The sequence below is a fragment of the Pteropus vampyrus genome, unplaced genomic scaffold (assembly GCF_000151845.1).
Source record: "Pteropus vampyrus isolate Shadow unplaced genomic scaffold, Pvam_2.0 Scaffold397, whole genome shotgun sequence".
Taxonomy (NCBI): domain Eukaryota; kingdom Metazoa; phylum Chordata; class Mammalia; order Chiroptera; family Pteropodidae; genus Pteropus; species Pteropus vampyrus.
In genome coordinates, this window is record NW_011889178.1 from 1190859 (window position 1) to 1205704 (window position 14846).

At 41.0% G+C, this 14846-nt stretch overlaps 1 protein-coding gene across 2 annotated transcripts in view; it reads right to left on the minus strand.

Moving 5' to 3' along the window:
* Positions 1–1289, minus strand: part of ESM1 (endothelial cell specific molecule 1) — a 7121-nt gene extending 5832 nt beyond the window's left edge. For both annotated transcript variants that reach the window (XM_011380609.2, XM_011380608.2), the window contains exon 1: positions 825–1289. In XM_011380609.2, coding sequence (XP_011378911.1) covers positions 825–1128 — 304 coding nt within the window. In that variant the 5' untranslated portion in view covers positions 1129–1289. The remainder of the gene's footprint in view (positions 1–824) is intronic.
* Positions 1290–14846: the final 13557 nt, after the last annotated feature.

Sequence of the window (14846 nt, forward strand, 5' to 3'; positions counted from 1 at the left end):
CTCGACATTTTAAACATGTTAAACATTTTAAACTACAGTCACTAAGTTTGAAATCAATTCTACAAATGCCTAACTACATTGATTAGCTACAGTTTCAACCTAATGAAGTTTTCCTTTAAGTCTGTAAGACTGCCAACCTCATTCTTTACAGACTGCCAATTTTTATTTTTCTTTACTGTGATTTTTGCTTGTCTTACACCACCTACTATTTTTTCTAGATGACGAAAAACATTGATAAAGTGCAATGAGGTTTGTTATATACTTCATGGTACCCTTTTCCAAGAATGTGAGTCATTTTGTTAGATGACTTAAGTCCACCCTATTTCACAAAGTGCATCTAGTGTTCATCAGAAATATTTAATCTTGAGAGATGCCCTCCATCCTGTGGACCCTTTCAACATCAAAGAATCACTAAACCCCAGTGCTAGACAGCACTCCAAGAGGTTATATCTAGTGCCGACCTCTGTAACCACTGCCTGCAGAAGAGAGAGCACCTAAACCATCCATAACAGATTACCTGCCAAGTTTCTAAAGTTTTCCAGAAAATGAGGCAACATAATCTTCCATTGCAACTTTTTTTCTTAAATCTCCCAAACATAATTTGTGAAATGCTCTATTTCTTTCAGTGCTTTCTTGCACAGTGGGTTCAGTTGCTATTTGCATAGTTACCCTCTCTCTCCCTGTGACAACACCTGTGTGGGTCTTGTCCCTCATCCACCTGCATTTTCCCTCTTTATCATAGGAGGAATGTCTCCTCACCTCCCACACGAGCTAAAAGCCCTCAGTGTGCCCTGGGCAGGAAGGAGCAAGGGGTCACTCTTTACCTTTGCAGATACCAAACTCGTCACCAAAATCATCCTCCTCACTGTAAAACTGACACCTCAGCCCCGGGCCACACTTCACTCCATCCATGCCTGAGACTGTGCGGTAACAAGTCTCTCCCAGCCCCGCCGCGCACACTCGGCAGCAGCCGCAGTCGTCCAGCACTGTCCTCTTACAGCGCAGGCTGCTTTTGCACTCGTTGCTGTCACAACGTTCAGGGCAATCCACCGCATACTTGGTGCTCCAGGCCGTCGCCAAGTGCGCAGGGACAAGGAGCGTGGCCAGCAGCAAGACGCTCTTCTTCATGTTTCCCTGTGGGCTGGGGCTCAGCTTCCTTCCGCGTGGTCTTTGCTGGTGGGAAGCAGCCGTCCAAAGTGGTAGCTGAGCCTCTGCCTACACGTTTATGAGTTTTATACACTGCGTTGCCCGCATGCTTTCCCGTCATCAATTTCCTCAACCCAGCAGCAGCGCTGTCCTCCTGCCAGGCTCTCTTGTTTTAGTTTATGAAATCCAGGATGAAGGCTGGATTAACACGCTGCTGCCATCCAGGAATTGAAAAGCCCAAGCTGATGTCATCTGTTATGTTTAGATGGTTGTTTTGCATGAGGACTAAAAAACTCGCTCACATCCGTCTCAACAGCTCAAGGACGTCTGCGAAGGGGCAATAAAGAAGGTTGCATACCTCCTTCAGGACAGGAATTGTTCTGACACCAGCATATCACTTAGGGTGTAGCTTTGTCTCAGAGCCTCTGTAGTCAGGAGGAAAATGATATCTACATGAATCATCAGGACAGAAGAAGCTCCTTTAAAAAAATAAATAAACATTTGGTATTTCCCCTCAATAAATAGCTATGAGAGCACTTGGAAAAAAGAGAGGGTTATACTGTCCCTTTTCAATACTTAGAAGAAAGAAATATTTTGAAAGCGGTTTTTTTTTTAAGACCCTTTCTTCCTTCCTCCCACCCCTCTCCTCAAATGTTATTTCTAAAACAATTCATATCGCCTATATCTAAGTTTGTCATGAATGTAGCTGTATTTCTAGTAAGATGTGGAACTGCAGCACTGAATTTCCTTTAAAACCAATACAAAAACCACAAAAGAGGTAAGATGTTGCTGGCACTGTTTCTGGGTTGCTCAATTCTGGAAAAACTTATCAGTTTGACTTCTCCTGACCTAAAACTCCCTGGGGATAATGCTCATCCATCACCTAATCTACTCGTCCAATAATTGAGCCCATTCAGAGCCCTTCTTCTCACCTCCTGGCATCCATCAGATTCCTCACTAAAAACCACTAAACAAGGCAGCCAGCCCAGGGAAACAAATGAGACAGCAGGGAAATCGGAACGTGGCCCAGAGAGGCAAGTCACAGGGAAGAGAAAACATTACCCATCAGCAATCAAGGTCTTCATGCTATGGAGGGCCACAGGGCCTAGATCCACCAGGGAAGACAGAGCAGCTCTCTTAAAATATTAACTGGGCCAGGGCCTTAAGCGAGGTTTGTAGGGCAGACCGAGTAAAGTGAAAGAAGAGCGAAGGGCATCCCTTACCAGCCACATGTTAGATGCCAAGAGCCCCCTCCCCCGCCAACTTGTCAAAAGAACTGTAAATCCACTGTCACTTAGTAAATATCCACCCAATAAAGCTGATAATTCTTAGTCTGTCACACATTTGCTGTGGGCAAGCCACAGGACTTCTCTCAGCTTCCGCCCTCTTTTGAGAGTTGACAATGTTAGGCTAGCTGATCTCTAAAATTCTTGCCCCCTCTAGAAGGTGAGGCAGAGACCAATGGATGTCTTCATGGTTAGGTTAGCCTTTGAAAGTGCAATTTTAGGACAATGGGGAAACAGAATCTGGACTACAGGGAATTGAGTTTCTTCACCTGGGAAATGAAGACAAGAGTTTTAGCTTTCAAATTTCTCAGATTTTCCATGGCAATCCAATTTGATATATTCTATCTTCACCTCCCCAGAAGCAAACACATATTTAGTAAATGGCACACTGTGATTTATTGTTTTCAATAGCGGGTAACATTCACTGAGTACATAATACGTGCCACACATCATTCTGAAACAATTTATATATGTTAACTCACTTGCCCCTCACCACAATCTTGTGAAGTAATTTTATGAATGAGAAAACTGAGTCAGAAAGAGGTTAAATAATTTTCCCAAAGTCCCCATAATGTCAGAAATTGAACTGGAATCATGTCAGTCTAATGCCAAAGCCACACACTCTATTGCCTATTACAACAAAATCACACTTCCATGGCCAGTGGTTCTGATGATGGACTTATTCACAATTTAAGCTGATCCTGGAAAAGATTTCTTGCTCCAACTTTTCTGAATGCCACTTTCAGAGGAGAGAGTGGACAATTCGAATCTTGGTTAATAATAACACCTAACCATTATAGAAATCTTACTGTGTGCCAGATACCATGCTAAGCACTGTATATGGATTACCACATTTAACATTCAAAACAACCTCATGAGCTAAGTACTATTTTTATCCCCATCACAGAGATGAGAAAACTGAGGCTTTAAGGAGTTAACTTGTCCAAGGTCACACAGTTAGCAAATGGTAAAGTCAGGACTCTAACCCTGAGACAGACTGTCTCTGGAGACTTGAATAAGAATTGTAAAATCAAACACATACAGGTGCCAAGCAGATGACCCAGGTGGGTAAGGTAGTAAGCTATACTAGGTGTCATGCAGTGAGAAAAGAGTGGATTTTGCCTGCCTCAGGAGCATATGCCTCCACTAAGGGAAGCAGAAATTCCTTAGGGCTGACTGACTGCTGCCGTGTGAGAATATGAGCCCGCTGAGCCCAATCTCCTAATTTTTTAAAAGAGAAGCTGGAATCCAGACTTTTAAATGTAATATCCTATTTTTTAAATGTTGGCCAGTTTTTCATTCAGATTAGAAAACATTATATGTGCCTTCATTTCTTTTGGATTGGATCCAGCCTGCACACTAGTTTGGTTTTACTATGAATTTTGGATTCTGACAGTGCTGGACCTGAATCTCTGTTCTGCCACTTACTCCCTAAGGGGCTTGGGAACTTATTTTAATGTCCCAAAAGCTCCATTTCCTTATGCTGTACAATGGGGCTAATAATACCTTCTTCGTTATTGTTAGCATTGATTGTTAGGATTGATAAGGGTTATTATTAAGATTGATAAAATAAGGGATGGAAAGTATCTATCTTGCATTCAATAAGTGATAGCTTTTTTAATTTTTAAAATATAATCATCATAGAGTTAGCAGTAAATAAAGAAAAGTAATAAAAGGATAAGCGCTTTCTGAGCTTTTATAGAAATTTAAGGAAGAAACAATAAGGTCCTTTGAAGGTCAAAATCACAAGTGGTGAAGGGAAGAAGGTGAAGAGGAGCTTGTGAACAACTATCTTCTGCTTTTCCAAAAATTGATACTACCTTTGGTAAATGACAACTAAACAGAGAGACGATGTCAGTTGAGGGTACTAAATCCGCAATAATAGTAAACCAAAGCACATTACACAGAAGAGTAAAAAAAAATATGCTCAATAGAGTTCACAGACCTAGCAACTCATGTGAGGGGAACCTTCGATTCCTTCCAAGACCCAGCAAAAATGGTTTGTCCCAGCACAGTCCCTATGGGATTTTATCTAATTGCATCACTGTCTTACCCAAACTTGAGCCCAGAATAATCAGTCTTATGAGGAAAGTTAGCAATGCCCACAGAGAGTTGGGAAATAGAGTAAGCAAGGAACTGACTTTAATCTGCAGTAAAAAAAAAAAAAAAAAAAATAAGGTGAAAACAAAGCTATTGAAGAGGGCATGAGGTCCACCTCGATTGACTTGCTTTGTGCTGGGGCTGGAGATCTCTAATTTTGCTCTGCCTGTGCATGAGTTGTCAAATCAAAGAGTGAGAAAGGCCAAGGGGAATCACATAAGCTTTTTATAACTCTGAAAACACAAATTGAAGCTGTGGTGGGTCAAACCATATTATCTTGGAGTTCAAAAGATAGTATGCAGTCTTCTGCAATGGGAGCCAGAGAAATGATAAAACCAAATAACTATTCAAAGAAGTACACCTATTCATTTAAAATACCATTATAATTTTTTTCCCTTAAACTTGGCATTGCACCAAGCAGGAGAATAAGCCCAGGTAATGTGCACTAGTATTTTGTGCTTTATTTTGCACAATATAATTGCTCATAACCAAATACCAAGTTTTTGTTTAAGTTTGTTTTGATGGGGGTTTTCTGTGTGTTGTTGTTTTGTTTGTTTGCTTGTTTGTTTTTGGATCGGTAAAGTGACAAAGGCTCTGGAAAGGTTCCCAACTCTCATGGTCAAGCCAATCTGCACCATGCTGACTGTGCTTTCCTCACAAACCTCTTTATCAGATAAGTTTCATTTAAATTAAATTAGAAAAACAGCCTTGAAGAAGCAAATGGAGAAACTTAGGTGTATAAGACTTTGTAGTTTAGTTTTTGTTTTTGTTTGGTACCATCTGAAAATCCTCCTCCTTTGACACTCAGCTAATGGCAATATTATACATGTGCTTAGCACAAAGTCTAGCATATAATAAGGGCTTAATATTGAATAAACATGTAAATGTTTACAACTGTTTCTCAGAATCATTTTCAGAGAAAAATAAGTTAAAATGGGCACCAGTGTGCTCCCTCTCTCTCTCTACCAGAGGAAGAAAGTGAGGCCGGGTTCTTGGGCAGCTTGGATTGAGCTGCAGCCCATGAGGCTTCTTTGCGGGCGTGAGCGAGAGGTTTCCTAAGGCAGCAGAAGTAGCTGAGGGTGGACTGACGTCTGAGCAGAGACTTTAGTTCCAACATGTCAACAACTGCGCAGCTAACCAACTTTGTCCCCTTGAACTTTCAGCCTTGGGTCTGACAGCACCACATCTACTCTGAGAAGTTCATGAAACCTCCTTGTGGTTGATGGGCCCTGATGAAACCTGTCTGCCAAACTGACTGCATTTCACAGCAGTCACAGGGACTCCTCCCAGAGCCTCCTGACCTGGGAACAGCTTGCAGGAGCTCTAGAAACAGCTCTGCCAATACCAAGCTACGTGATTTTAGGCACGTCACATGACACATACCTTAGACCTCCCCCCCCCAGTCTCTCCTCTCTATCTCAGTAATGAGTCAAGAGGATCAAAAGGAACATCATGACTATTATTATCAAGAGTCTCAATTTCTAAAAATTTACTTCATTCCTTAAAAATGATCTGATGTCTCAGAGGAAATATTTTCCCAAAAGAAATATCTCTCCAGTTCTCTAAGTTTTAATTTTTAATAAAGACAAATTTAATAGTAAAGGGGAATTTGATGGTCCAGGAATTACCAAAAACCACCTCTGCTCAGAAGAACAAGATGAAGCGCACCTGCTTTAATTAAGCTTTTTGCCTGAATGGGGCCCCCTGATCGTGTGTGTGTTGGCAGCAATCACAATTGCTTACAGCAAACATCCCTGCAAGAATCATGAGTGGGGGGTAGTTTGAAAAGATAGGACAGCATCTACTACGAATGTCAACCCCAAGTTTCTGGGTACCCCTCAGAGAAGTTTGTCACTATATACTGAGCTTTGGTGCCAACAGAGTCCACCAAGGAAACAGACCCAGAATCAGGTCTGTTTTTAACTTTAGCCAAACCTAGACACTTCCACTTTGGGTTCACACTGCTAGGAAATCTTTTAGAGTGACAAAGTCTAGACTTGGGAACACGTGAGGAGCTCTCACTACCTAGCTGCCTATTTCTCCTCTTTGCCTCCAATTCTGGCAGTTTCTAATGTGAGGAGTTAGGCAAGTGTTCTTAACAGATAGCTCTTTCTCAAATCAGGGTTCCGAGTCTATACTCCCATCTGCAAGAAATTCCAGTCAAATTCCAGTGTCCTTCTGCCTTCAAATAGGAACCCACATCAAGAAGCACTAGTCACTGCCCTGACAGAAGATGAGAAGCAGGGTGAGTATTCAAATGTATGTAGTCCTGAACTTGGGACCAGAAGACCTGAGTTTGAGTTCCAGCTCCACCATCGGTCCTGGTATAAGACACCAACCAGACTTCCTGATTAACACAAAGTCATTTTTTTCCAGCAAAATATAAGAGATAGAAACACCATTCTTTTTTCAAACAAATGTACAGATCAAAGCAGAATGTAGATATGAAAACATGTTATCAACTAAATTACCATACATCTGTAAAACATTATTTCTTATTCTGTAAGACAAATTATACCACATACACACACAAATGAGCCTGTGGCTATCTATGTCAGGCTCACTTGTTCCTCCATCTCCCTCATCTTCTGCAAATGGCATAGTTTTTCATTCACTTAATTCACAGAATGATGGCTGAGCATTAACATTCTTGCTTAGAAAGACCCCAACCCTCCCCCCTGCAGCCTGCCTCACCCCATCCCGGCGCAAGATGACTAAACAGCTCACAAACTGCTTTTATAGGCCAAAAGAGTTTTCAAAAAATCACTAGTTTCCTACATGACTAAAAAATTAGCTTAGGCATTGGAAGTCATTTAGATATTAAGACTCTCTGGCATAAGAGAACATAGGTTGAAAAAGTCATGTTAGAAGTTATTGCTAAGATGTTTGGAATTTTCACTAGGAATTTTGGAAAGACTGAGAATTCTGATTAATACAAGAATTATAGGAAATGATTCTGCTACTTTACTTTTCTAATAACGTGGCACTTCCTTATCCTAACCTTAAACTGACCTTTTTTAGAATGTAATAAAATCTTAATCAGGACCACCCTCAGACTCATCAGTTTGTCCAGCCAGTTTGCTTTAGCCTTGACATGATATGTGGGTTGAATCGAATGTTTTTGTTTTTGTTTTTGTTTTAAGTTAAAGGTAAGCACTAGAATAAGAGAAGTAAGAAGCATAACTTCCAAGCCCTTTATTTAGGACTTTTTAAGAAACTGGCAGTTTCAGACTCGCTCTTTAATCTTGTATTAAAATATCTTGGCTCCTTTTTTCCTGAGATGTTCTCAGTGAAGGGCTACATTGTGACCTCTTTTCAAAAAAAAGGAAGTGTCTTGCTTTCTTTCGGCTGCCATGTTCTTCATGAAGTCTCCACGCCTGTGATCTGACAGCTTAGTGTCTGTACGCTAAGGGTGCCTTGAACAGGGTTCCCCGGACCGCCTGCATCTGAGTACCCTGGTGTCCTGGGAAGCTCACCAAAATGCTGCACCCAGTGATTCCAATGTGATGGGTCTGGAGTGGAACTAGGAATCGACACATTTAACAAGTAAGCCACTTGATTTTGACAAACTCAAAAATTTGAGAAACCTCTAGACTAACGGTTTTTCCCAGTCACATCTCTTCATGTTAGTAGAGTTACTACTCAGTCTTTACTCTGGAGATTTCTGACATGAAAAGCCTATCTTTGAGGGACTAGCCTAGGATTATTAACTATATTATGCACTTCAAATTTTGTTAGCATATGCCACTGATTCTAAGACATACATCTCCACATGTTAATATCAATGAAGTTGGGAAATGGTCATCATGATGTAATTGTCACTGCCTACATGTGCACATCAAAACTTGCATGAGGAATGTCAGTTACATGGAATGGAATCTCAAACACAGTAGGAGAATTGGCTATTAAGATTCTGCATTACTCATAATTTTGATGGTGCAAGTGCCTATCCTCTGTGAAAAAAGACACAACACTGACATGTGATTCAGAAGGGCCAGATATGAATGTGGAGTCATTTAGAAATATTTTATCCAATTTATTAAATTTCTATGTTCCTTCCTATGAATGTTCAAAAGTTTTAAATTATAGAAATATATAAAAATAAGCCCAAAGTTTTAAATTATAGAAATATTACCAAAATAAGCCCAAAAGAGTGCTTTCAATAAGTATAAGAAAAAATTTTAGTAATTTGGAAACTTTATGTCAGTTTAATTGGAAGAATTATTTTTCTTCCTTAATGATATATAAAATAATGGCACAAATTACACTGAAAACATCCTAGATTCAATGAAATATAGTGGTTTTCTAAATAAATAGACCTGCGTTTATTTTTGTTGACTCACCATCAACAATTTGCCTAGCAGTAGAATAAATTGTTTACCAATCTTTAATCTTCTACTAGAATTTTAAATGATGAAATCAAATACTTTAATCTTACAAACTACCTAATAAATATCCTAACTTGATGTGACTAAAGGTATTTTAGGGTAAGATATATGTTCTGTAAAACCTGAGCTTAATAGCCTGCTCTCTGTTCCAAAGTGCATATATACACACACGTGCATGTACACGTACCTCCAGCTTACATTTCTAATAGTGGATCATGAGTTTGTGTATATACCACCACTTCCAGACAACATGCTGAGCCTGTCTCCTTTATAAATATATTTAGGAAGTACTCACTGAATAAAACACCAAACAATGTCTCCAAGAATGAAAGGAATCCAACGTACTTTGGCTTTCTGTATTCAAAGTGTTCTCAACATGGCAAATCAAAACTTCAAATTTTATGTGGTCTAGTCTAGGAAGCTAGTCTATGAGGGATCAACAGTTATTACAAGTAGGTAATTTGATGACCACTGATCCAAGCTGTTTTAAAGTATTAATGCCTTCATTTTACTAATTTAAAATAATGGAACTCAAATAGGGCCATGAATGACAGCCTTTCAAGCACCCTACATCTAGACAAAAGCCTACAATGAAAACAAGAAAATGTAGCGTATTTGATCCTACCAGGGAATACGTGATGGGTACTTTTGAGGAACCTGAGAAGAAACCACTGAATAAAGCTGTTTGAAAAGGGATAACGTGCGTGGCATGCTTGCCATGATAACCTCTTCCAAAAACTGCGTGGGATTCGCTCTGTCACATAGTCTTACATGGTGAGCCTTCAAAACTGTCCACTGCAGTTGGAATGCCACACAGACCTGTTGCAGGAAGACATGCCTCTCCTTTGAGGGGAAGGGTACATCACCAGAACACTTTCCATTCTATTAGGAGAGTCCAAGACTTCAAAAAGCATAGAAACGCTTTTCTCCACACACAGTCCCACTGTAAACAGATAATCAAAGACCTTTTGTAACTGAAAAGAAGAGAAATGGGTTGAAGCAATAAATGTGGCCCCAGAAAGCCTCTCAAGAAGTAAATACACCAGAGCTCTGAGTTTAGAGCTAGAAAAAGTCTGACTTCAGAGTAACTTGTTCAGGGTAACTTGTTTATTCAACTGCCGAAGAAACCTGAGTTATGAAATGTTTGATAATCTGGAATTTTGTAATTTATTTTTAAACTAAATACTAATTTTTTTAACTTTACCTTATAGTGGTTATATATAACACATTAATATTTACAGTTTAGAATGTTACTAAATATTTCTCTTCATAGAAAACAAAAAAGGACTAGATCATAGGCATATGTGTCCACGATTGATGACAAATGTGGCCTTGGCCTGGGTCTGCTCCTCCATCCACCTGCTTAACCCCTTTTGTCCATTCACCAGATCGCTTCACCCCTGAAGGCTAAAATGCCTTCTACATGAGTCTCTCCCCAGCCTCTTCCCAGGCCGGAATTTATCCCTCAGCTGACTGGGCATTTCTGCACTCCCAGCTCTGTTCTTTACGTGCAGGAGACTCTCTAGTTCTAGTGAGCAGGAACCAATTTATGGTCATTGTTGCAGTCTGCACAATGCTTGGCTTGGGCGCTGCACCTCTGAGGGGCTCCAGAAATGGCATCGCCACACAGAAGAAATAAACAAATTTCAGAGATAGCCTCACAAACCCCAGCCCTCCAAAGATAGCAAGCAGGATGACCCTCCCTAGCCCCTGGAGTCTTTCTGCCCTGCCCAAGTTCTCAAGGAGCTGTGGTGGAAGGTGAGTTCTCTCACCTCACCCTCTTCTAAAATTAAATCACAAGAAGCAGCTCCAGCATTACATCACTAGCACATTAGTGGGAGAGTTTATCAGATCACTTTCCTTTCTGCCCTGTGCCTTCTACCTCTACGGCCCTCTCGGGCACCAGGCCCCCCACTGCCTCTGACCCGAGCTCCTCTACCGGGAAGTAAAGGCAGGTGGAAGCAGCAGATTTATTTCACCATATGTAGCAGTGGCTAAGAATGTAAGATCACCTGGGTTAGATCATTTGAGTTTGAATTCTGAGCATACAACTTATTAAGAGTAAAAATTGGGCACAACATTTGAAGCTCTAAGCTTTGATTATCCCAGATGCACAAACACATGAGAATTCCTACTTCATAGGGTTGAACTAATGCACTGAGCCCAGCACCTGGCAAGTAGTGCGTGCTCAGAATATTCAGATAACAACATAGCGTTGGGTTGGTCCTCCACCAGACTCCCCCTCCTGCCCAGGCTCTCCATGACCCTGTGATTTTTGGTCTCCTTAGAGCACCCAAGCAGATAGGAAAAAAAAAAAAAAAGGAGTACGTAAGATCCCCAAGAAGTGACAGAAGCTCAGCCTGTGTCTCCAGCCACTAAACCCTTTGATTCTATTTACTTATGGGGAGGGGGTGGTTGTGGATAAAGCTTAATTCATACAATAAAAAATCAATTTAACACCAAACTGTTAAAGTGGTTTATTTTATAGATGTGGCCTTGCACATATGAAAAGAGCCCTTGACATTAGCCCAGGGTTCCAAGGGCTCTGGGGTCTGCAGAATCCAGCTGTGAGGCTGAAGGTCAAGGCAGTCAGGAGTGGGCCTCATTTATAACAGTCGGACAGTTTCCAAGGGAGTGAAACAACAAGACCTTGTATGAGTCACACCCAACTCGCAGGAATAGAGAAGTCACAAAGGATCAAAGAACGGATGAGCCTTCCAGTTCACTGCTCCTCTGAAACCAAAAGGCGAATTTCACAGGGCTCACTGTAATCTGTTCCAACTAATTTTCGGGGATTGAGTCTAGAGGAAGAGTCAACAAGAGATTTAGTTGCTATAGCCACTTGGATCCCTGACAAAGTGGACTTCAATGGAATAATAAAAAGCCACATTTTCCACAATACCCTCCTCCAAACAAAATGAATGGGAGTCGAAACCTTACTTATGATAAAAGCTTTAAAGACATAACCGAGCAACTTGCAGTGCACCACAAATAAATATTATTAATTTATTCAAGGGCACTTATGTAACTGTTTTTCTTTTTTTAATGAACACATTTATTTTGCTTTTCCTGTTTCATTCTTTGTCCCATTATGATGTCTACTCACCAGCTACAGGTGAGGTGTCACACTGACGTCACATGCTGGGTCAAAACATTCAATATTCATCTCATTGATCATCTCACTTTGCAGAGCTGTGTACGTGAGTACTGACAGTCACCTCGGCCTTATGAGTCAGTATGCAGTTGATTAAAGGAGATGCTGGCTGGAAGGCTGGGGAACAAGAAACTCTCAATGTCTGCTGTGGGAGCCTTGCTGCCACCCACAATACCCTGTCAGTTCCTGCCTGAGTTTCTTGTAAACAAAGACAACTGGCAAAGCAGTACACACATACCGTATCTGACAGAGCAGACATCACTGGAGAGATAGGATCAATTTCCTCATGGTCCATCCTAGAGCAGTACACTGAAGGTCAAACAGAGCTAGAGTTTGGGCTGCGTAACTAGGAAACACTGCTCTTTACCTGGTATGATCAGAGACTAGATACAAGCATAACATGACATGTCAGTGCCTCAACTGAGCCTTATCTCATCAGCTCAGTCCTCTTGCTTGGGGGAGAGACTGGTCTTTCCTGGCATGATGGGAGCTGGAGCTGAGAACTGAGTATTGCAGCTCTGGGATGCCACAAGCTAGCTGTAGAATCCCCCTATAAGCATGTGTTGTTGGAGAAGCACCAGCCCCTCGCCTGGCATGATCACAGACTGACCAGGACTCGTTGCCATAAGCACTGGGACATCTAGGTTCCCACGGAGAGGCCAGCTCTTTTCTAGAGGGGCCAGCCTGCTCACTTTTAACAAGCAAACTCTTACCTCTACCAGGTGTAAGCTGCTTCAGACAGTCACATACCTTCTACCCACACTGCCCACCTGAGTTTTGTCTATGGCCAGATAAAGAAAGAATTTGGAGTTTTCCATCTGAGCACAAAGGGTAGATTTCTAAGGTACTCTGTGGTTTTTCACCACTTGCCCCACCCATCCCCAATTTTTTCTCTGCCCTTTCCTGCCCTGCTCTGAACACTTTATGGACTGCATCACCCAGGTTCCCTTGCCCTGCAGCTTCTTGTGGATTTGGCCTATGGAAATCACCTTCAGCAGATCAGAGGAGGAGAGAGGGATGGGGCCATGGTATTTCTTCCCTACTCCTTCCCTGCTTTGGTCTGCATTTATGGCAGGGGCTGTGTCGGTGCTTACAGCTCCCCTTGGGTAACTCACAGCTCTTGTACTATCAGGGGCAGCAATGGCTGTTGCAAGCCCCTGAGTGCCTCAAGTCCCTTTACCAAGCCTACACCTCTATGAGTAGTCCCCCTTCATGAAAAGTCTCTTCATTTGAACCACCTGGGTCAGATTCTATTTCCTGACAGGATCTGACTGAAACAGGTATCTTTCAGCAATTACATCCTGTGATTTTAACACTTGTGGTCCAAACAGACATATATATTCTTTGTTGAAACAACATCCTGAAAAAAATGTATTACAGGTAACAGAATTATGACTTGCAACTCAGGTGGGTTTTGTTCTGCTCTGTATGTAAGTAATCCTACAGGGGATACTTCTTTAACCCAAGACTTTTGCCTGTAAAAGGTCTGTTGATAATGACTGAATCCAATTATATCAAGTTTACTAAACAGTTACCTGGAAAAACACATATATAAAAACATATATAAATACTAAAATAGTATTATTGATGAGAGTTCAGATATAAACTTTGTGTTCCCTGATGAATCAGAGAAAATAGAATAATCCCTGTTGTAGACTCGTCTGGATTGTTTCTTGTCTCTTACTTGCATTGTCTACATTCTGATGACCCTTCTATGTGTGTTTCATGTTGATCTTGTTTCGTGTCCAGGACTTGATTCTCTGTCTATAAAATAAATTTCAGCAGGGACTCAGACTTCATTGCTAAGTTACTATGGAGTCTTGGCTTCCCTCTGATACACTTGGCAAAATTCTGGCTGCCTACTTCTTTTATCCCTTGTTTTCCCATTGGAAGAGAGTAATTTTTATTTAATAAGTTAAAAATACAGTTCGAGATAACAGTTGTTGCCAATGGTTATTATTACTACTTTAAAACTTAAAAATAAAGAAATTTCCTCCAGGAAATTATTTTTTAAATAAAATATAGATTTCCCATATGTTGGTTTTTGATTCAGAGATTTTACATCAATTTTTCTGACCCTTTCTTCCAAGAGGATTGGTCATTTCGACGCACGTAACCTTTCTCATCACAGTCTCTTGTCTCTCTGGATCTCTTCTGACACTTTCACAAAACAACATTCTGGAGATAAAATTTTGAAGAACAAACAATTAAGGGTGTGCTCAATGTCTCAGATGGAAGGCTGACTGGTCTTCTAGGAGAGTTTCCTTCTTCCCTAAATTATGAGTTATTAAAAATCGCCTCATCTTACAGAACACTCTGAGCACTTTGATTTAGATCACACAACAAGCGTCCTTGGCTTTGGTTTGAGTTGATCTCTTTGCATACTGTTACCTGGTGCTGCAGCCTGCTGGCTTAGATCCTATCACAAGTATACTTTTCTAAGACTTCTGACTGAATGAGAGCTTGTTCTTACAGAGCATGTCTGGCAGTTAGTAACACAAGAGAAGTGTCACTCAGAGAAGGAACATCTTCCCTAACATCATGCTACCCCACTGTGTAGCTTCCAATTATTCTTAGTACATATTACCCGGGAACGGCTTCTCTGTGTATGTGCATCAGAGCGATCTGCGAACTGGAAGCCCATAAACTCCTGGGGCACTCACTTTGTGTTCTTTGTTTCTTCAGAGAAGCATTTAAAACTCATTCTAGTGAGAAGAGTACTCTCTGATTAAAATATAAACTTTAAAATATTTCTCTGGCCACCCCCTACAT